The following is a 23,568-nucleotide window of genomic DNA, read 5'->3' on the forward strand; positions in this document are numbered from 1 at the left end:
ATATATATGTAACAGCACATCTCTTCCCTCATATCTATCACCGTTGCTGCTGCAATAGTGGCAGCGGCAGCAGCAACAACAATCGCAATGCATCTGAAAGATTCACTTCATGCAACACCCGAACCACCCCGCCCTCCCCCACATGCATTGCTGCAGCGGCTGCCATGGAGATGACGGCACGAGACATCTCGCGACATTCGCGTCCCCGCCCCAGGTTTATGAGGGGGTGGTAAGTTCTCGCGAGAGCGTCGTGTCCACGGGCCTGCCTGATTGCTGCCGCTGCTGCTTCCGGCTTGCAGGCGACTCGGAGTGCAGAGTCAGCTGGGCAGCGGGAGGCGGAGGCTCGCGCGCAGGAGCAGGTGGGCGCTCGGGCCCGGTTCGCCTTGTGGGGGCGGCGGCAGGAGAAGCAGCAGCGGTAGCAGCAAAGGACCTGGCAAAGGGGAGGGGGGCAGTGCCGGAGTAATTGCTGCTGCAAGGGAGCAGAGCTTGGTTGGCAGCGGGGAGTGAACAGGCCGGCCGAGCTCCAGCGGAGGTCAGTTTGAGACCAGAAGAGAGGAGAGGGGCCATTGCGGCAGCGGGGAGAGGCTGTGGAGGGGTGCGTGCGCGTTTGTGCAAGGGTCTCTGTGAGAGTCACGGGAAAGGGTTGGAAGCTGCGCCCTGCCTCTGCCCTTGCCCCGCTGGAGGCCAGGAGGAAGGCTGGGAACAGCAAAGTTAGATGGCGTGTGTGATAATGGGGTGTATTTTTTAAAAAAAATTGATTGTGGCTTGTGCAATCACGGGGGAGTGGAGGAGGAGAGTATCGGGTAAGATTCAGCTCGCGAGGCGACGGGAGAGCCACGAGAATGCGCGAGTTACAGTGTGGGGGTGGCTGGCTGGCTTCGTGCGCTGCACCGGTGGCAAAGCACCCGGCGCCTGGTTCCTGAGCCCCGGTGACAGTTCGAGACTCGTGTTGCCGGGAGGAGCAGCGGTTGCTCATCGGAGTGCGTGCGCTGCAGGCAGCGCGCGTGTGGGTGGATCGCGCTCGAGTGGGTGGCCGCGGCGCCTAGGACAGGCGTCGTGTTTTTCTCAGTGTTCGAGAGTAGGACTTGAATCGGGGGCTCGATGCAGTGTGGTAAGGGACTACAGATTAGGACCAAAGCTTAAGCATTCTCCCGCTTCGTAGACTTTTTTTAGAGTGATATTTGCCAGGAACATTATTCTAGTCGGGCCTGCACTCTGAAACGGGCCTTGAAAACCTGGGGTAGAACGCTGTGGAAAGTGCACTTAATGTTTCTTGGCTGAAGGAGGCGCCAGTATCACCCAACATAAGCAGGAATCTGGGATGTGTCAGTTCCTTTCCACACACAAAGCTTCCTAGTGAAATCAAGGGGCTAAACATCTGGATATTTTGGAATGAAAATAGAGCCTAGTGAGTTGGGCCAAGATTATGTTTGGTCAAAGCCAGAAACAAATCATCCAGATTTTGTGTGTTGATGGGGAGAGGCCACAAAGACTTTATGAGGTTCAATTTGTTGACCCTCTGGATGTGGCTTATGACTGAGCCCTGTGGCAATAACAACTGCTCCCATATGGAGCTTGCTGGTTTTCTCTGTGTGACGGGTAGTGCCTGGCACGTGCCTCCCTCCTCTCTGTTTTGCCTTTCATTATTGTGACTCAGGAGAAAGGATCCCTTATAGGTCTCTGCTGACTATGTGATGTCAATCCCATCCTGCTCCCAACGCTATCTATCAGTTTGGATACTGTTCCCCTCCAAAGTGAGTCTTGTGTGGGCAAGAGCAGAGAGAAGCCACTTACCCAAGTCTAAAGACATTGCATTCTTCCAAGCTACGTTGCATCCTAGAAACACAGCTCCCTTGTCTGAGGTTGAAGCACTTCACTTCCCATCTTCCTGAACTGCATACCTCCACCTACTGAAGCATGCTGGGTGTTGGTCCCCAGTCTTAAACTAATAACATTCTGGCACAGTTGTTTGCTTACTATTGTCACCTAGCATTCTTTCAGATGACAGTGACTTAACTTCATACAATTGGTAAAGAAAAGAGGTGTGATGGTTTGATCCCATCCTGTGTTACTACCTTTCAGAAGTTTAGGGTGCACTTGATAGATAGCTTTTATCCCCCTCCTCAGCCTTTGAGGGAAGTCACATAGAGCAAGTAGCCTGCCTGTCTACCATGCTTTGTCCTTGTCCACAACCTGTGAGAATCATCATAGGGCTTGGGGAAAACAAATTAGATTACTCAGATGCCACCTGCTGCCTTATAGGTTCCTAGAAACAAGTCTTACATAAAGAGTCGTGTTGAGCATTACAGCCCTGAGACAGTGTGCTGCAACCCCACTCAGAGCAAATTTCCAAGCAATATATTTTCTGCTGGTGCTGCCTAAAGGGAGGACCGGATTCCAATAGTGCACAGTGATCATCATTGTTGGAGCCTCTTGAAGGAGCTTTCTGCATGCTCTGCTATGCTTTAATTGATAGGTCCCCGGTTAGCAACTACTTTTGCTGGAGAGTCCCTGGCATATCCATCATGCAGTGGCTTTTGCCCTAACCTTCCTCCAGTGTGGGCACCAGCAAGCCCTGTTTCCTCCTTACCAATTGCCACAGTGTCCTTTAGTGTCTAGTTTGGCATCCAGAGTGGGGCTGAGGGTAGGGGCTGGAGAATGGGCCACCTCACTCAAGCTGTCTCTTTTCTAATCTGTAGGGGCCTGATCTTCTTAACGGAGAAATTTCTGAAGTAACAAAACTGGGGGCGTTAGGAACTAATCTGAGGATGTTCATGCTGGTCTGAATTTTGTAGAAGTTCAGATGATGTTAGGGCAATGCCATTCTTCCACACAGGAGAAATAATTGTTGTTAATATGTCGGCTCAACATTGTTGTGAATGTTTGAATATAGAAAAGCCTATCATGATATAGGGCAGCCTTTCCCAACCAGTGTGCCTCCAGATGTTGTTGGACCACATCTCCCATCAGCCTCAGCCAGCATTGCCAATAGTCAGAAAAGATGGGAATTGTGGTCCAACAACATCTGGAGGCACACTGGTTGGGAAAGGCTGATATAGGGGCTTGGAAGACGATGTACTGAACCGGAAAATGTTCTGATGCCCTAAATTCATTGGGATCAAATTTAGCATGGTGTTTAATTTCTAATTTTAAGCCCCTCCCCTCTTTACAAATAAAATGGGGGTGGCATCTTGCTCAGGGATAAAAATTTTTTGCAGCTTTCAAATTGCCCAATTTGCCAGATATGGTATCCATTTATTGTGTCACTAACTTTATGAAATGATATTAAATGTGGGGGAGGGGGGAAGCACCGTGAATTGCTGTGCATATGTTTGTAGCATTCATCAAGGGTGAGCACCTTTTAGGTGGAGGAAATGGATGGTACTCATTGACAGAGCCCTATACAGCTGGATACCTGAAAGATTGTCTTGCCCATTATATACCCAGTTGATCACTATGCTCTGCAGGTGAGGGCCTCCTGCAGATACCATCTTATCAGGAGGTCCATACTGCACAACATAGGAGGAGGACCTTTAGTACTGTTGCAGCTACCCTTTGGAATTCTCTCCCTTTAAATATTAGACGGGCACCATCTCTCTTACCTTTCAGCACCTACTGAAGATGTTCCTCTTTCAACAAGCCTTTCAAGTAGAGACCTTATTCCAGTCTGCATCTGTGTTGAGATTGCATTTAAGGATGTTTTTAAAGCTTTTTTTAAAAGATACTTTTGAAAGATGTTTTATTTTAATATATTTTGAAAGATGTTTTGTTTTAATAGATTTCAAAGTCAGTTTTTAAGATGTTTTAGAGTGTTTTTAGTGTTTTGTTTGCTGCCCTGGGCTCCTTCTGTGAGGAAGGGTGGGATATAAATTAAATAAATAAATAAGAGCTGAAAGAAGACAGAGAGGCTGTTTGTTCTGCCTGAGTGATATATCTTCAGATGGGAATAGTTCTGTATTACCATTGAAAGAAGGGCAGGGAGGCTTGTGAAGAGGCATTGGCCTGTTGGTAAGCAAGAACTGCCTTTATATAACCAGCCAGCGATTTGATGAACTGTAAATGAGTTGTTATAATACCTTTTCAGACAGTTGCAGTGCCAAAAATGAAAAACAAAATTGTGTGGGTGGACAGGATAGTGTGAAAATGTTGTAGTAGGCAAGTAACTTTTGTGAGCTTCATTTGTAGGGCTGGCTTGAGTTGCAGAAGGTGTGGCTTTCAACTCAGCAAAACCTTCCTCCTGCTTGAAAGAAGATTCCATTCAAAAGAGGTCTCCAGTGAAGTCTTAGACTTGCACATCAAATGGCCTTGCGTGTGTGAATTAGCTATTGCATATGCAATACCACAGAAAGGACACTATCTCCTTAACATCACCTCAAATACAACACTTCTAATGAAGTCTGTGTTTCCTGCATGAGTGGGGAAGTTGTGTGGCCCTTCACATGCAGTTGGACTACAACTTCCATAATCCCTGACCATTGGCTGTGCTGGCTGGGGCTGTGGGGAGTTGGGAGTCCAACAACATCTGGAAAGCCATGGGTTAACCACCCCTGGTTCACTGTATACTCAGTGATTGGCTGCTGAATGTAAAACTGGGTACCCTCTGTTTGCATCTGTGAGCCCTGACTTAAATCCATAGGCCTGCTAGGAAGGTTTATAATTCATCATATTTCTTCGGGCTTATCTTCTCTTGTGAGACCTGCTAGTCCCGCCTTCCCCAGCCATGCCTAGATGCTGTTGGACTACAACTCCCATCAACCCTGACCATTGGCCATGGTGGCTGGTGATGATAGGAGTTGGGAGTCCAACAGTGTCCAGAGATCACCAGGCTAGGGAAGACTGGGCTTTCCCTGTAAGTCTTTTGTAGGCTAGTCTCAAGCATGATACTCAGCTTGTTTTTTGCCTCCTCCCAAGGCATGGTGGGAGCTGTCATTGCTCCAGTTCATAACCCTTCCTATTTTCATAGGACTTGTCCTTTGACACCAGTTGGACAGAAGAAGCCAAGACCTGCACTGTTGAACCTGCCGCCATGGGGAACATTTTTGGAAACCTGCTGAAGAGCCTGATTGGCAAGAAGGAGATGCGCATCCTCATGGTGGGTCTGGATGCTGCCGGGAAGACCACCATCCTCTACAAGCTCAAACTGGGAGAGATCGTCACCACTATCCCTACTATTGGTATGGTCTCTAGTCTTAAGTGTGGGGAAGTGCGTTCCTACCCTCCCCTTTCTGAGGGTAGACTTGCAGTCAGGTGATGGAACTGGCCATGTGACTTGTCACTTCAGGGCAGCGATGTAAGCAAGCATTTTGCTTTCCCATGGGACCTCTTCTATCCCATCTTCCTTACTGCGCCTAGGATTTAGCCCCTGTTCTGTAAAAGCTTGGTGGGGGGTTCTGCTAAGTTAAAGCAATTTCCCTGTCATTTGTACTAGTTTGTTCCCTCCCTAATGGGGCACACAGCAGGCTTAATTAGTGTGACTCACAGAACTAGGAGTGGGTACATCAGAAGGGGACCTTGAAAACACACACGGCACACAAAACCCTGCCTGCAATGCCAATCATTCGCTCAAATTTGATTTATTAGTGGTGTTCCAAGGTTCCATCTCCCGCTTGGGAAGAGTGGTATACTGGGGCAGGGCCTGCCTATTAGCTGAGATTCTTGTTCCTGATTAGGATCAGGATTGAGTGGGCTGGCAGGCTTTAAGATGAGATGGCTGTGGCCCCAGCCTTCCATGCAGACTCTACACCTCATAAGCACAACTATCCCAAAGCCCCCTTGAGCAGTGAGAATGTAAGGAGAGCCCTGCTGCATCAGACCAAGGGTCTATCTGGTACAACAGCGGCCAGCCAACCTGATGCGCCTGGGGAGAACATGAGCAGGGCATGAACTGGGAGAAAGGCTCCTGCTGGGAGAAAAGGCGGGGTATAAATCAAATAAATGAAGACAAAACCTTCCCCCAGCAACTGGTTTTCAAGGTGCCCTCCTTCTCAAGCTTGGAGATTCCATTTCAGCTTTCATAGCTAATAGGCACTAATATGTCACTGTGATCTCTGGATTACACCAGGACTGTCTGGTTTTTAAACTTTTAAAAAATAATAAAGACCAGTTTTATAGATTCAAAAGGGAAGTTTGGAAACACCTGTAACGTCTTAATGGCTCAGAAAGAAGGAAAATTTTTTTGGGGGGGGACCTCTGTGAAGGTGGTATGAGCGCACTTGGCTATGCACTGTTGCTGTGCAACCTTCATTCATCGGTGATGCTTGTGCTGGAACCCTGTGGAAAGAAACAGATTGCGTAGCAGTAGTGCTTCATGGATTGCACCATCTGATTTTTGTCCAGCTATGTTGGAAGGGATGACTCATTACTGAGAATATTTAACAGTTAGTCATGCTAGAGCCCATGGGTTAAATCCAGCAAAGTCATTGAGCAAGTGGAATGACTTCTGCTCATGCAACAGATCTGCCCCTCCCTCTTCTCCCCTGTGTCCCCCCCATACACCTCCCCCAAATCTGCTCCACGGAGTTGGGGGAAACCCAAAGCAGAGTTGGGGGGATGGGCACATGGAGGGAGAAAATCCCACTGCCTGAGCAGAAGTTCTGCTTGCCCAATGACTTCACTTCATAGAGCCCCGTTGTTTCTTCAACCTACTGTTGGTCCATAGCTGGTATTCTACTTGAAAAGGAGTGGGTTTAATCAACGTGCTTAAACTTCTTCATGGGAACATGTTCACTAGCAAACACATCTTGCTGGTGAACCCTGAAATGTAAATTAAAGTCCCTTTTTATTTTATTGAATTAATAATCCACTTTTTGAGAGCAAATATCACAGTGACTTGCAACTAACGATAAAAAAAATCTCGAAGTACAATATAAAGCATTTAGATTATCTACTTCCTGGCATTACCAGTGCCATCACCAAAGGAAAAAAATGAAGTCAGTTGAAGCAGGCAACAACATAGAGCCCCAGTTTACATTAACCAATAAAGATGACACTTATGGCCTTCCAGTTGTCAACAAAAGAACCTGCCACCTGAAGTTTCATGCTGGAAACTGCTGAGATAGCATCAGAAGGAAACTGGGTCTACCATTCACATATCTAAAGACATGTTAATACTGGGTGTGTTGTCTTTAAATTGTGCAAACTGGCTGTGACTTGTGTGATGCCTACTGCTGATTCCTGCCGTAGAACATCCCTCATGCTGAGTGATTCTTGACTCTCTCTAGCTCAGCGGGAAGGCTGGGTTCCCTGCTGTGCAAAAGTAGGTTCTGACTCTGCCATTCTTCCTCAGGGTTCAACGTGGAGACGGTTGAGTACAAGAACATCAGCTTCACTGTTTGGGATGTTGGTGGCCAGGACAAGATACGGCCCCTGTGGCGGCACTACTTCCAGAACACCCAGGGTATGGGGTTTACCAAGCTTCCCACCCCCCAACACACACGCACTTTCAGGCTGGCATGCTTTTTTGCTCCCTCGGGTTGCCTTTGGAGCAACAACCCCTGAACTCAGCTGAACCACTTGTTTTGTTTTCTAGAGGTAACTTGACCAGAGTCCCTTGGCTCTCTCATCCAGGGATTAACCAGTTGTTTAAACAGTAGGGGATGGCTATCTCTGGTGTGTGGCTCTCTTGGTTCCAAAGAGAAACAAAGTGATTGGTGAGCTACTCAAGGGTCAGCAAGAATATGTTGCTGAAAACCTTGGGATTCCTTTGGAGTGGTTTGCTTTGTGTTCTGCTGAGGATTAGGATTATGCGGTGGCCACAGTCTACATGGAGGTAGATTCAGGCTAAACATTAAGCAGTCCTTGCTAGTCATAAGAGCACTTTGATAGTGCAGCAAACTGGCTAGAGAAACAGGATAATCTCATTCCTTGGACTATAAAGCAGTAGAATAGGCATCTGGCAGATGTGGTTCTGAGGAACATGTCAGGCCTTTCCAATAGCCACTTGTGTATCAAGTTAAGAATGGCCTCCAGGTGACCAAACAAGAATAGCTCTCTTAAACTGCTTCTCCTTTCTTCTGTCCACAAACTACTTGTATGGGTATGTGAACAGGTCAGTTTGTAAAATTCGGAATGAGTTACTTTTGTTGTTGTCATGCTTGCAAGACTGGGGTAGGATGACCTGCTTCTGGATGGGCTCTAAGCAGAGCTGAACAACATGACGCATTGGATCACTTTTCAGCCCTGCAATGCTGATATTCTGTGGTGACCCTGGGACTACACAGTCAAGACTCTAAAGCTGTCAGTGAGCCTCTGGTTTCTTTGGTTTCAGCATCCTGCCTGGGAGTTCTTGGTAAAGGGGTGGTGGAGTTAATCAGCTGAACAGAAGGCCTTGGTTTAACTTGCTCTTGTGCCTTCTTTGTTTTTGTTTATACTCGGATAATGCCCTTGGACATTTGAGGGATTGATTTAAAGCACTGGGTACTCACCCTGGACATAAATTGCACACCTCAAGCTTGAAAACTAGCCCATATCTCGGTGTGTGAGAGAGGGTTTTGGGGAGTGGGGCAAGTAAAACATATCTGTTATCTCCCCCAAAACTCTTCTACATGCAGAAAAAGACTGGCAGACAGTGCCAATAAGGCTGTGTAGTTGAGAAGGCTACTTGAAACCGCATGATTTTTTTAAACTGACTTCACTTCTCTTGAAGGGCTGTGAGTTTCCAATAGGGAACTTTCTCTCCACCTTCCCTTGAAAAAATTGGGTTAGGGACTGGATTCCATGCTCACTTTTACCTTTCCAGATTGTTAGATCTTTTGAGCAACTCGACAGGTCTGTGCAGTCTTCAGAGTTCCTCTGCATGATAGTCACATTCTTTAGTAGCCTCCTAGTTCCAGTGCAAGACACATGATTTTCACTCTACCTCTTCATACTGCTTGCAAGATGTCCCTTTAAAAAAAAAAAAAAAAACCACGTGTGCCTTCTTTTGTAAATGCCTTTTTCCTTTCAGGTCTGATCTTTGTGGTGGACAGCAACGATCGGGAGAGGGTGAATGAGGCACGCGAGGAGCTGATGCGGATGCTGGCAGAGGATGAACTGCGAGATGCTGTTCTCCTTGTCTTTGCTAACAAACAGGTTGGTCCACAGTGGAACACGGGGTGCTTTTGAGCCTTGAAGGCTGATCTGATCTGATCTGGAGGTCTCTACCTCTTCCTGCCTGCCTCTTCTGAAAGGAAAGACATTCCTGGCAATGAGGTTTGGAGAGGAACACACAATAACATCTTGGTGTGCTGGCAGCCTTGATTTGACAGTGTTGGGAGCTATTGAGTTGTGTTCAGCTAGCATTTTCTCAGAGTAGACCCACTGAAAATAATGACTGTGCCTGTCTGGTAAATCTGGGGATGATTTGTAGTAGTTTGGGAATTGTTTCTTGCTCTCTCACTCTCTCAATTGCTTTGACAACAGCAATAACAAACGGTGTTTTCCATCCAAATGAGACTGCTGAAATTAAGAAAGTGACCAGGTTTAGACTTTTGTATGAAAGGACTATGAGCTCGGTTCAGCTCTGGTGTTGAACTCAAATTCCTAGGATCAGAATGTGCTAAGAGGTGCTGTATTCTTTAATTCTAACTATATGTCTCTTGTACTTGGTTCTCATGAGTAGTAGATCTTGGGGTTGCGGCCTAATGCCAAAATAAGACACAGACACCATTCCTTGGGTTAAAATCATAGGCCACTTTATTAAACAGAATCCAATTAGAATAATGAACCTGCAGAGGGGAAATTAAGTGCAGGAGCATCCTGATGAACCAGGCAAAGCCTGATTGCAGCTATAGGGCAACCAACCCGTCTGAGCCAGGGCCTGCTCCTGTGCCAGACTCCAGCTCAGCCATACCCTTAAGGTGCCTCAGGGGTCCAACCCGCGTCACCGTCCCTCGGTGCCCTGAAACTCCGAGCAGGTGAGGCACGTTGGCCCCAGAGGCGGCCCATATTCTGCCCCTGGGCCATATAGCCCTGAGCTGCAGGCCTCCGGACCACCTATGGCCCCCAAAGGTACCTAAAGGTGCTTCCTAGCTGCCCTTCCCCTTTTAACCTTTTCCCACACTTCTTTGCCCAAATGACCATTTAAACACATTAAAGCCAAACAAACAAATCAGCCTATTAACAAACAAAGGCACCCGTGCTAACCCTTGACCATTCCAGTTAACCACAGTGCTGATTAGGCAAAAGAAACCTGCCGGTAAGGCAGGCAGGCAGGGTAAAAATTCCTAGTCGGCCCCGTAGCGACCAAATTAATCACACTTCAGCAGAGGGAGGGTTGGGTGGGTGCTGAGGAATCAAGAGGAGGGCGGGAAGCAGATTTAAATCCCCTTGGCTGCCCCAGCCCTTTGCGGCATGCTGCACCCTTAGATGGCGGCTCAGGCTTTGGCCACTGCCACAAAGATCACCACGCAGCCCGGTAAGTCCCTGGGCACGGATCAGGATTATAGTAAAACAAAAAAAGATTTAAGAAGCCTGAAGTCTGCCCACTTCTGTTCTAGGGCAGGAGTGGGGAACCTGTGGCCCACCAGATGTTGCTGGACTATGACTCCCATCACCCTATGTTGGCTGGGGCTGAAAGGAGGTGGGAATCACAATAACATCTGGAGGGCCACAGGTTCTCCATCCCTACTCTGGTAAAATTTGGAAGCTTCGGTTAAAAAACCAGGCACGGATCAGCATGGCTACATCTCAGAAAAAGGATCAGTGGAGAACTGTATACCACACTTCAGATGATTTCCTTCCGTGGTAAGGAATTTAGGTTGTTGAGATTCCATGTTGCTCCGTGTAATAGCTGTGCAGATGGAAGGGTGTTCACAGGTGCAGTTGCTGCTTCTGTCCATGTTGCTTATCCTGATAGAGGAGCTGCATATGCCACACGCCTTTCCCCTCCTCCCTTTTCTGTTCACTGCTTAAAAGGAGTCACTTTTTATTTGCTTGGCTGTTTGTATTCTGTGCAAGCAAGGGATTGGTATTGGGTGCAGAACTAAGCAAAATAAATCCCATGTTCTTGTGGCTGCAAAGATAAGCCTGTCTGGATAATTCAAGAAAAATAGTGGCGCTCTGGTATGGGGTATAGAATTCTGTTTTCTATGAATGCCAGTTTCTGGATTTTGTGTGTCCAAAGTGAGTTTCTAGCAGTTTTGGCTGGGTAATGTGTCTGAAAATGTGGGGACACAGCCTGGTTACATCTTGGAGGCCAAAGAGTTGCTCAATAAGAATTCCTTCTGATTGGGACTTCGATGCCATACATAATGACTTCTTACCCCGCCCTGTGGCTAGCAGAAGCAGAATGAACTATGGAAAATAATGTTAAACATCGCTGTGCCATCCTTCAACCTAAATTTTCAGACAGATTTACAAGTAAAATGAGAGAGAATAAAAATTAATATCATTAAAAGCAGCATAAAAAATCTGCTGAAAAAAATACTTTTAGCATCTTTTTAACACATCAGAAACCTTGGACAATAAAATATCTTTGGCTGGCATCAAAAAGATAACAGTACAAACCTCTCTGGGGTAAGAGTTCTAGAGGTGGCGCTACAGCTGAAAACATACTCTCCCTGGTCGCCAACCTGCTTCACCTCCAGATTGTGTGGGCACCTGGTGAGACTATCAGCAGATGACTGCAGTGTTTTTTTTTTAACAGTAATAGGCCAGTTTATCTAGCTTTTGTTACAGGTAAGAACATAAAAAGATCCTGCTGGATCAGGCCAGTGCCCCATTTGGTCCAGCATCCTGTTCTTACAGTGGCCAACCAAATGCCTGTGGGAAGCCCACAAGCAGGACCTGAGCACAAGAGCGCTCTCTCTCCCTGCAGTTTCCAGCAACTGGTTTTCAGAAGTATACTGCCTCTGACTGTGGAGACAGAGCATAACCATCATGGCTAGTAGCCTTTGATACTGTTAATCTCCATGAAATTGTCAAATCCTCTTCTAAAGCCATCCAAGTTGGTTGCCATCACTGCCTCCTCTGAGAGCAAGTTCCATAGCTTCCCATGTTGGGCTTCCATTGGGCTCCCATAAAACAAACTAATAGGGATGCTTAGTCTTGATAAAGGAAGGATGGGGTAGCTAGATGGTTGCTCTTAAAAAATTACCTTTCTTGGTTGCCACACATGTGGGGAGGCAATACCTGGAAAGGCTTCAATGGAATTGGGTCAGTTGCCGCTAGAGAAGAGTCATTGACTCAGACCTGCACTGGGTCTGCAGTAGATTTTTCAGACATCTCTTTGAGGCTGGCTTCCTTTATCTGAACTATCGGGCCCCATCGAGGTACAGCTGGTAGTCTTCTGCTTCTAACTTTTCTCTTTTTTTTTTTTTTTTTTGCTGCTTCACCCAGGACCTCCCCAACGCCATGAATGCAGCAGAAATCACGGACAAGCTGGGCCTGCATTCGCTGCGCCATCGCAACTGGTACATCCAGGCCACCTGTGCCACTAGCGGGGACGGCCTCTATGAGGGCTTGGATTGGCTGGCCAACCAGCTGAAGAACAAGAAATGAGTGCAGGGGTGGTGGTGGGCTAAGCCTCTCACTGTCGGTTCCATTTTGGGTTGATTCCCCCCTTATCCAGCCCCCTCCCTCACCCCCCCTTTCTTTTCCCTAATGGGTTTGCTTTTCCTTGCCGGCACCGGTTGCTGTGGGGGTTGGGTGGTGGGTTGGGGTTAACTTTTGGTTTCTTTCTCTTTTTCTCAAGTTCTGGCTCTGCCAGGATTTTTTGCACGGTCTCTGTGTGTGTGCGTGCGTGTGTGATAAATATATATATAGAGATAATAAAATATATGGGCGTGGTGGGAGGGTTGGGGCAAGTAGGGATTGGGTGCCGATTCTGTGGCCTTTCTTTTTTTCTTCCTGTTTTTGTTTTTGTTGATCAGTTTTGTATTTCTTGGTGGTCTGTGAAACTTGGCTCCCTTTATGACTGGAGGTGACCAATACTCAGTGGCAGCCTGCTTCTTACTTTTGTGTCCTGTTGGTGCAGGTGCAGTCAAGGAACCCAGGTGACAAAGATGGGAAGTGAAAGGGGAGTGTGTGCAGTCGCAATATGTGCAGGGAGGCAGAGGCCAATGAATGCAAGGAGGGAGCATTCTAGGATATGGGTCTGCAGATGATCAGAGGCCCCTTCTGAACTGGGGGGCGTGTATAGGAGAGAGCAGTACTTCCACTTGTCCCCCAGGTGATGTATTTGTTCTGCTTATGTTTTTTATTGGGTAGTGCCCCCTGCTGGCAACAATTGAGATTGCAGCAATACTGATTATCCTGCTGTTCTTACCTCCCCTCCGTCCGTTGCCCTGTTAACAGCTTCATGAGTCGCCCATGTGGTTAGCTGTTCAATGCTGCTGATGAACTGAATCATTTGCATTCCAACTTCTTAGACCAAATGGCATTGGAGCCCTGGATAATGCATCTCTCTTTGGCCCCATTAATTCCATGTCCCCTTCTCAGAAAGTGGACCAGCCTTGATGGTCATTAGTATGGGCTGTTGTACTAGATTTGGGACCAGTGCTGTCACAGAGCTGCCCATGCAAATGTAAGTGCTCACTTTTTTCCCTGGTTTGGCTTCCTCTTTCCATCCGAGGGAAGCGTGGGCACATGCAGGGTTCACCCACCCCTGGCAGCTTCACAAGGATGGCTTTTTAAAAATTGCTGCTTACTGTGTGGATGTCTCCCAATTGTACAGATCACTCCATCCTTCCTCCAACATACTCTTTCTCTTGTAAGGTTCCTTTTCCATGCTGGGAGAAGTTGGGAAGAATTGTGGGGTTCTTTTCCCTTTCCATTTTAGGGGGTAATGATTGTATTAGGGTTAAACCCAGGTCACTGCATGTAACTTTCTGATCACTCCCTGCCTCTGGACAGTGTTAGTACTGTGTGTTCCCTTCCCCCATCCTAGCAAATACGTATTTATTCCTCTTTCCCTCCCCCTACCCAACTTCAGCTCCCTTTGCTTGGTGTAAAGTGGTTTTCTTTCCCCCTCTTTCTGATTTGTTCATTCTTTGGGCCATGGCTCCCTATATGTGTTTTTTTCGCCTCCTCCCCCCGGAACAGTTGGATGCACCATGACTTCTGTGCACCCCCATTGGATATTAAACTTGTTTTATGTAGCTGCTGGCTCTGGCCTGGTGTTTGTGGATTTGGGGTGGGTGAGTTAATGTTCTGTAGCTCTATCAAAGTGGGTTTTATTCATTTCTTTCCTATGACTATTTTCACATGAACAAAGGGCGAAGAGGATCAGGGTTTTATTTATCTAATACATCTGTACCCTGCCTTTCAATAACACGCACATACAAAGGTGGTTTATTATGGGTGGCATACCTTCTCTGCTGTTCACATAAAACCATAGAATCTTAGAACAGTAGAGTTGGAAAGGGCCTCTCCCTCTCTCTCTGTGAATACTGTCAGGCCATTGGTCTGTCTGGTTTGCGATGGCTCTCCACGGTTTCAGACAGGAGTCTTTCCCAGCCTTCCTGGAGGAGCTAGGCAGGATTGAACCTGGACCTCTTGTGTGCAAGGGACATGCTCTACCACTGGAGCAGTGAATCATGTAGGACAGGTGGGGGCAACTTTTGGCCCTCCAGATGTTACTGAACTGCAGTTCCCATTATCCCTGGCCATTGGCCATATTGCTGGGGCTCATGGGAACTGTAGTTAAGCAACATCTGGAGGGCCAAAAGTTCCCCATCCCTGATGTAGAAGGTATAGTAGGCATCTTTTTCTGTGAGCCCCCAGAACACTCACCCACAGAAGTCTTCTTAATTTTCTTTCATTCTTAGGGAACACTGGGAACTATGGTTTTAATGAAGAAAAAAAAAGCTCATGAGTAAGATGCATACCCTTTGAAGTGGCGTCTGTACACCTGTTCCCTCATCTCAACACAAATCGGGACTTAAAAGTGGGTTAAAAGGTATGGGGAGGGGCCACAGCTCAGTGGTAGAGCATCTGCTTGCACACCGCAAGTCCCAGGTTCAATCCCTGGTACAGTAGGGCCCCGTTTTACGGCGTTCTGCTGATGCGGCAGCTTTCAATTAGGGGAAATTCCCCGTTTTAAAGCCGATTTTTTCGTGTCATTTTCGCGCAATGCGACCCATTATAGTCAATGGGTTCCGCTTTACAGTGGGGGCCTGGTCCCGCGGGGCCCTACTGTGCCTCCAGGGAAATGTAATTCCTGCCTCAAACCCTGGAGAGCATTGGCCAATCAGGATAGCCAATACTAGGCTAGATGGACCAATGGTGTGACTTGGTATACGACAGCTACCTGTGTTCCTTAAAGGTGGTTAATTCATTTTAACCGTTTGTGTGAGCATGGAGTGAAGGGGCAGGTGGTCCTGTGCTTGCCAGAAAAAGATGTGTCTTACTTTTCCCACCCCCTGAGTCATCTCTCCATGCTGGCTGATGACATTTCTCTTTTAAAATCTTGTATTCTGTGCTTTTCTCTCTCCTCCATTTACAAGGTTCTTCCTTTTGGCTGGGGTTGCTGTGGCCAGTTCAGGAGTGGTGATAGACATATAGGTACTGACTTTAATTAGAAACAGCTTAACTGAGCTGCGCTTTTTCTATGAGGAAGGGTGTAATTTTAAATCCAGAGTGGCATTTGGGCCCCCTCCACTCCTGTATTGAAGGGGGATATTGGATGAGCAGCTAAATCCCATTAGCTGCTAATCCAAGAAGGGGGATCTTGCCCACCCTGAGGACATCAGATTGTGCTCTGTTCCGCTTGCTGCTCTGAAAAGTGTAAAGGATACCAGGGTCTAAAAATCCTTCCCACATCCAACCCCCTTTGTTTGTACATAAGTGCCTTACCTCACATTGCTGATAGATGTGAGAGAAGAAGCTTAATCAGTGACTGAAAACGGTTTATTTTAAATCTGTAGACCAAAAAGTCTAGGGCCTTAGATACTCTGTACTCCATTTCCCAACAGAAATTGCAACACAAACAAGGGAAACAATGCAAAGTCTCCGGAGTTCCATTCCTAGCTTTCTGCCTCAGAATAACTCTCTCAAAGAAAATTGCTTTATACCAGGTCAGATTATCTTTCCACCTAGTATTGTCTATTCCAGGGATGGCTAACCTGTAACCCTCCAGAAGTTGTTGGACTTCAACTCCTGTCAAGTCCAGCCAGCCTGACCAAGAGTCAGGGATGATGGGAACTGTAGTTCAGCAACATTTGGAGGGCCACAGGTTCCCCACATCAGATTTATTCTGAATGGCAGCGGCTCTTGGGCACAGAGTACTTTTTCACATCACCTGCTACCCTCAAGATCTTTTTAACTTGAGATGCCAGGGATTGAACCTGTGACATGCTGAATGTTAAGGCACGTACTCTACTAATAAGCTATGACACTTGTGTTCTGGGACATATTCACATGCTCTTTGGCCATATTAGGCAGGAATGAGAGCACCTTTAAACAGAAAAGACACAAAGCTCTGTATGTCTGGCCTTTACAGGGGAAGGTCTGTAGTGGGGCAAGCGGATTTCATGGGAAATTATTTGCCATTCTGTAGCTTCTCATTGATGGTCAACAGGTAAGAAACCACTGCTGTAAGACATACGCCTGTTCTCTTTATATCTCTCCCTTGTTACCAACTGCCCCCCCACCTTCCTGCATTGGAACATTCAGGCTTTTGATAGCCTGAGTTGTGAGCAGGAGATTTGGATGAAAGCCGATAGAGGAACTAGGAAACCCTGAAAAATTGAAAAGTCTCATTTTGGCCATTCACAGCTCTTCCCAAACCCTAGTCTCTCATCCTTTAGTATACAGTCCAGTCATGGTTTTAAGTTTAAAGAAACCTGAAGGCTTGAACTTTTGCCCTTCTGTACAAAAGCTAGGTTTCTAATGACTAGGTTGGATATAGCTCTGGAAGTGCAAAGATGGCACTTGGTGGGATCTTAGTCATCTGCCTTTGAGTGTCTCTTACTCTAATGCACAGTATTTGATTGCACACCAGACTGAAGCAGCTGTAACCTCAATGTGTGAAACTGCCTACAAAGCTTAAGTATTTCAGCTCAAGTGACTTAATGCTGAATCCTATTATATAAAAAAGGACATCTATTTCTACTACTGCATCTGTTTTCTTTCTGTGGGCTCCCTGGGACTAGCAGTCACTTCACTGCTGACTCCACATGGTCCCTTGCTGAAGCCAAGGTTCCCTTCAAGCTTCAAGGCCTCATCTTGAGTACTGCATCCAGTTCTGGTCTCTGCACTTCAAGAAGGATGCAGACAAACTGGAACAGGTTCAGAGGAGGGCAACAAGGATGAACAGGGGACTAGAAACAAAGCCCTGTGAGGAGAAACTGAAAGAACTGGGCATGTTTAGCCTGGAGAAGACTGAGGGAGAGATGATACCACTCTTCAGGTACCTAAAAGGTTGCCACATGGAGGGCCGGGATCTCTTCTCGATCGTCCCAGAGTGCAGGACACGGAATAATGGGCTCAAGTTGTAGGAAGCCAGATTTCGACTGGACATCAGGAAAAACTTCCTGTTAGAGCCATACAACAATGGAACCAATTACCCAGAGAGGTAGTGGGCTCCCCGACACTGGAGGCATTCAAGAGGCAGCTGGACAGCCATCTTATCGGGAATGCTTTGATTTGGATTCCTGCTTTGAGCAGGGGGTTGGACTTGATGGCCTTACAGGCCCCTTCCAGCTTTACTATTCTATGATTCTATGGCGTGATCTTAGATTTAGTTTGGTGCCAGAGGCCCCTCAAATCTCTGTAGCTATTGGGAGGGAAAGGCCATTCCCCACCACCACCATTGTATAAAGAGAATTACAGAGGAACTAGGCGTAGTAAGTAACGCATGTGCTGGCAAGGACAGCCCTACCTCTCTTTCTCCACCACCACCTCCCATGTAATATCTTAGTAAATAAAAATGCATGATATGTCACTGGGCTTTTGAATTCCTCGTCCTGTTCTGTTGGTTGCTATTTGTTAGGGGCAGGGTGGGAAGACTTGGAGCATGATAGGAAATACACTGTTTTATTTGCTAGATGCTATAAGATCAAGAGAGGGAGGTGCATAGGGCTGCTGTTTTTGGTGGCATTACCCATCTCTTGAAATTAATTCCAACTCCAAGTGCCATCCAATTTCTTTATTACACTTACATCCCACCTTTCCTCTAAGGAGCCCAAGATGACGTGCATGGTTTATCCTTGCCCCAACTCTGAGTGGTAGGTTAGGTTGACAGAGAGTGACTGGCCTAAGAAGGTCACCCGGTGAGCTTCATGGCTGTGTGGGGATTTGAACTCTGTTCTCCCAGGTCTTTGTCCAAGACTACACTACACTGGCTTTTCAATTAAAAGTGAGCCTTGTTGTCCATTTAACTTATGGAGCTCATTGAAATGGGCTGCTGAGTGCTGTTCAAATGGAGAAAATACCATTACATTCTACTGGTGCTGGCCAAATTAGGGCCCTTCCAGATGTAATTTTTATTGTCCATTCATTATTTGTTATGATGGTATCAGGGTGGTTATATGCAATCCTGTTTTCAACACTTTGTGCTTACAAAAGTTTTGGGACAGACATACTGCTTCATTTCCAGTTTGTGCATGCCCTATAACTTTCTGCTGAAATCCTGTAACTTTTTATACCACATAATTCTCTGGTTTATTTTTTGTCCCACTTTTGATGAGCTATAAGAGGTGCCCTTCCATATGGCAATAATGCAGTAACATTGGGGAAGCGTAGCAGAAGAACTCATAAAGTGGAATGATATGTGGCTGGTCCAGTAGAAATCCACCACTAATGCCCTAATACTGCATCAATGAAATGTTGCAGGATGCACCTCCCCCCCCCAAAAAAAGTCTGCAGGGGTTCTTAGATTACAGCAAGCACACAATCTCTCTTGGAATGCCATGCCAGGGCAGTGTGGAATGTTTCCAGATTCTTCCCTGTGCTAGTCTCTAAAATTCCTTAAGCTTCCAAGAACGGTGGTTCTTGTGGAAAAATCTTAAAAATATTAGTAGCTTGACCATTTGAGGAGAACAATCATATGCCACACGTGCTTTTCAGTCACGGACATAGGCTGAAGGCACATAACACAGCAAACCAGTTGTTCTGAGTCTGGATTGTGCCTGGATGGGGGACTGTCTGGGAACCCTGCATATCCTTCCTTGTGTTCCATAGAACACAGAGGTGGGATATAGATGTAATAACAAGGACCTGTGGGAAAATGTTGCAGTCTGGCATTGAGGATCCCTGGCAGCTAGCATGCCCTTTTGCTTGATAGTCCATTCCATTCCTTGTCCAACAGTTGGCCCATATTCTGTGGCCGCTGTGGATGCTCAGTCCTTGTTAGGCTGTTTTTTGGGGGTCCCTCCTATAGGGTTTTTGCTAACTTTCCCCCCTACTTCTGCAAACCTTTGGGTTCTTCTAAGCCTGATGATACCTCCCTCTTGTGTGTGGATGGTGCCATTAGACTACCTAAGGACTGGCACTTGGACAATTGAGACCACTATTCATACTTAAAATGAACTATTATATAAACCTCTTCCAAGACACACTGGACATTAACATGTTGTGTGTCCTGGGCCCTGGTGTTCAGTAACATCTTTCCAGGCAGGAAAGTTATTCCCTTGTGGCTACATGGGTTCAGTGAAGCAACAAGAAGGCTAAGGAGAGGACTCTTTTAACATCACCTTTTCCCCAACACCTCTAGCAGCCTCCTTTGTTGAGAGTTCTCTGAGAACCAGGAGCTGATAAGGCCTACAAGGCTCTAAGGAGCCTTTCCCAACCAATGTGCCTCCAGATGTTGTTGGACCACAACTCCCATCAGCCTCAGCCAGCATTGCCAATGGTCAGGAAAGATGGGAATTGTGGTCCAACAACATCTGGAGGCACACTGGTTGGGAAAGGCTGCTCTAAGGTGTGCTAGCATACAATTTCAACAGTCATGGCTTCTCCCCCCCCCCCAAATCCTGGAAAGCGTAGTTTGTGAAGGGTGCTGAGAGTTATTAGGAGACTCCTATTCCCCTCACAGAGCCACAATTCCAAGAGTTCCCTAGGAAAGGGACCGACTGTTAAACCACTCCAGGAATGATAGCTCTGTGAGGGGAATAGAAGCCTCCTAATGACTCTCATCACCCTTCACAAACTACAGTTCCCAGAAGTCTTTTGGAGAAGCCATGGCTGTTTAAAGTTGTGTGATATTGCTTTAAATATATAGGGCAGATGGGGCCTAAAACAGGTTATAATGTTTAGTTGTTGCCTTTATTTTACTATGTTAAACTACCCTAAGAACATTTTTGTGTAGAAAAGCTGTACATAAATAACTGAAATAAATGTTAAAATACTTGGAGTAGGAAACTGTTAGCACTTCTTTCCTTAGCAGTCCAGTGAATGGTCTAGTCTAGAGGGGCAACTGATACTAAAGGTAAGTGTAGCCCTGATCAGTCCCCCTGGATGGGAGTCCCATGTAAGAGTGGGTAGTAAGTAAAATACTTTTTTCCCATTGCTTTTCTGAGATAAATATGCTGAGGATTTCTTTTTTAAAACCCTTTACTCACTCATACAGTGCAGTCTTACACAGATCTATTCAGAAATAAGCCCTGCTGAGTTCAAGATTGCAACCTTACGAAAGCTTACTCTCTGGAAAGTTGTCTGAGTCAAATAATACACATACAATTTAGGGCAACAACTTGGTAGACTGAATTAAGGGCACTTTTAAAAAAAAAATTCAAGATAATGTATATGTATTTTTTGCATATTTATTTATGTCCTGCCCTTCCACCCAAAAGGAACTCATATTTCCATAGTGAAGAATTGTAGGGTACACTACTTCTCTGTCACATGACGGTCTAGATGAACATTTGCACTGAGGTTTAGATACCAGCATTTTTGTCCTTTGTGAAAGACAATGCATCTCTTTTGCCGTAATCTTGCTGGACCTCAAATCAGAAGTGTGTTTTCTGCTGAAAAGCTAGAAAAGGGAAGTTTTACGAAGATGGATCTCTCCTGCTGAACTTGTTTTCTGTGGGGAGTTCCTGTTTGCTCAGAGGAGAGTAGGCAAGCAGCATCTTGGAAAGGGGAAAGTAATGAAATCAGTGTGATGACAACTCAGCCAGATATAAATGTTACTGTTATAGAGAATAAAATCTACAGTTGCCTAATGTGTATGTATGTTATCGGGGGGGGGGAGGTGATATATTTGTTGTGAAGAAAAACACACAGACAGGTGAATAACAGCCAAGGCTTCTTTGGCATCCAAATGGAATCTTGTGGTCAAGGCTATTTGCACACTAATTGCTTAAAAAACCCCAAGACCATTTTGTCTGGGTGTGGTTTGAAACAAGTCTCCACCTGGCTATTCACATCTTTATTGTTTAACAAGGACCAGACGGTCCGAACATATAAAACCGATTCTGGCCCGCTTGCATTGACTGCCTGTATGTTTCCGAGCTCGATTCAAGGGGCTGGTTTTGACCTATAAAGCCTTACATGGCTTGGGACCACAATACCTGATGGAACGCCTCTCCCGATATGAGCCCACCAGTACACTACATTCAAGATCAAAGGCCCTTCTCCGGGTGCCTACTCCAAGGGAAGCTCGGAGGGTGGCAACAAGGGAGAGGGCCTTCTCAGTGGTGGCCCCCAAATTATGAAATGATCTCTCTGACGAGGTGCACCTGGTGCCAACACTGTTATCTTTTCGGCGCCAGGTCAAGACTTTCCTCTTCTCCCAGGCATTTTAGCATGTGTTTTTAAATTGTTTTGATATTGTTTTGAACTTTAAAATTGTGTTTTAAATTGTTTTTAAAATATGTTTTTTAAATTGTGTATTTGTGTTAATGTTTTTGATTGCTGTAAACCGCCCAGAGAGCTTCGGTATACAAGTGCAATAAATAAATAAATAAATAATGGAATATACCCAGCCCCACTGCTGATGTCAGAGCTTTTGGGACCACCCGCTGCAAAGTGTTTCCATTGGACACACCTTGGAGTTGCAGTGGGTTGATACACCAAACAGTTTCTAAGTTGGTGTGAAGCTGGCTTGAAGGGAAAACACAACTGATCTCAAAAATCCCAGATTTGGAGTAAAAAGGGGTGAAACATGATGAACTTCATCTGTGCCCAGATTAAAAAAAACAACTGCAGATGTGACTGTAGCCTCAGATTGAGCATCCCAAGCCACCGCTGAATTATTTCTGATGTGTGGTGCCTGCTTCTGGGAAGACTTAGGGATCAGTCCCTGGGTGGTTTTGGAAGTTTAAGCAAATGACATATAGATGTGTGTAATTTTTTATCCTGAGAAGAGTACAAATTTGGGTATCTAGAAGGGGCTACAAGAGTGATAGAACATTTGCTCTGCATGCCCTGGCATCTCCAGGTAAGGCTAAAACCATAGAGAGCCACCGATAGCAAATATGTAGGACTGGCAACCTTTCTAGGCCAATGGGCACATTTGGAATGTTGAGAAAGTGCTGTGGGTGCCAATCACAAAATAGCTGCCATGGGGGATCTGGCATAACACAAATGGATGCCATACATAAAAGAGCAGGGGAAAAAGACAGGCCCATGAAATTGTGTTGGCATGCCCCCACCCCATCAATGGGATAAGGGCACCTACATCAGCCACTGCTCCCTTGAAGAAAGCTCTTTGCGCTTCTCTGTTCAGAACAGAAGGCAAGGTAGTTGTCCAATCCTGGCATCCAGTGTAATGTGCACACGTTTAAGGGGGCATGTTCAATGTAGGAGAGACTGAGCCGGAAGACCAAACTGTCTCTTGTGCATGGTGGATTTTTGACAGAGACCTTTTACAGACAGGGGTGTAGTCCAGGGTTCTAGGGGTTCTTACACTCCTTTATTTTGGGGAACAGGGTCCTTATGTCTCCAGCATCCTTTCCTGCTGCTTGGAGCGAATCAGTTTGTTAGGAGGTGAGTTAGCCACTGAGAAGCCCAAGTTCTCCTTTCATGCTGATTGGCTCCTAGGAATGTCCGTTGTTGTGGGAGAAGCAGGGCCGGTGCTATCATTAGGCCAACTAGGCAGCTGCCTAGAGCGCAGACCACAAAGGGGCACAGTACTGACCTTTGAGGGGCACTGTTTTGTACAGATTAGTTTTTTTAACCCTTGGAAAAATGCAACTAAAATAAATTGAGCAGTTTCAAGTTTTGTGCTTTTCATTTTTTCTACAAGACATCTGTTGTTGAAAATTGAAGTTAGCCATTTTTTTGGGAGGGGTGCAAGTAGTTAGCCTTGCCTAAGGTGCAAAATAGCCTGGCACGGACACTGGGGAGAAGGTGTGTGCAGGAAGGACTGAGAAGTGTGAGTCTATGACAGAGAGCAAGCAAGGGAAAGTAGAAAAGGAGGCAGGGGAGAGGAGAACTTGGGTTGAAGGGTCTGTTTCTTTCTGCTGCACAGACTCAAGTTTATTTGTTAACAAGGATCTTATTCTCATGCAACCCTCACAGCTAAACAGATCTCTGGATCTGTTGAAGGTCTGGATGTGAGATTGCCTAGGAGCCCCCTGTGTATGCTGACTTGAGTTATGTGATGCAAAAATATGGGATATAAATAAGTAAATGGATTGGCTGTGTTTAGACTTTGCTTGACATAGGACAGATGTGGGAAACCTTTGGCTCTCCAGATGTTGCTGAACT

At 46.2% G+C, this 23,568-nt stretch overlaps 1 protein-coding gene across 2 annotated transcripts; it reads left to right on the forward strand.

The window, feature by feature from the left end:
• The first annotated feature begins 251 nt into the window (after positions 1–251).
• On the forward strand, positions 252–14,075 carry ARF3 (ADP ribosylation factor 3). 2 transcript variants are annotated; one of them, XM_061614808.1, is made up of 5 exons: positions 252–359; positions 4,964–5,174; positions 7,286–7,396; positions 8,945–9,069; positions 12,316–14,075. In XM_061614808.1, exons 2-5 carry the CDS (start codon positions 5,027–5,029, stop codon positions 12,475–12,477), a joined length of 546 nt encoding a protein of 181 aa, XP_061470792.1. In that variant the 5' UTR covers positions 252–359; positions 4,964–5,026; the 3' UTR covers positions 12,478–14,075. The 2 variants fall into 2 exon arrangements, with proteins under 2 accessions (XP_061470792.1, XP_061470793.1); XM_061614809.1 differs by lacking the exon at positions 252–359 and adding an exon at positions 375–532.
• The last annotated feature ends 9,493 nt before the right edge of the window (positions 14,076–23,568 follow it).

Source organism: Rhineura floridana, chromosome 3 (genome assembly GCF_030035675.1).
Source record: "Rhineura floridana isolate rRhiFlo1 chromosome 3, rRhiFlo1.hap2, whole genome shotgun sequence".
NCBI classification, from domain to species: Eukaryota; Metazoa; Chordata; class Lepidosauria; order Squamata; family Rhineuridae; genus Rhineura; species Rhineura floridana.

What these genes read in the sequence shown, in the direction of transcription:
- ARF3 (XM_061614808.1), top strand. Translation starts at nt 5,027, where the DNA reads ATGGGGAACATTTTTGGAAACCTGCTGAAGAGCCTGATTGGCAAGAAG. An exon ending in CACCACTATCCCTACTATTG is followed by an intron (nt 5,175 to 7,285) that starts GTATGGTCTCTA and finishes ATTCTTCCTCAG; the next exon opens with GGTTCAACGTGGAGACGGTT. An exon ending in CTACTTCCAGAACACCCAGG is followed by an intron (nt 7,397 to 8,944) that starts GTATGGGGTTTA and finishes TTTTCCTTTCAG; the next exon opens with GTCTGATCTTTGTGGTGGAC.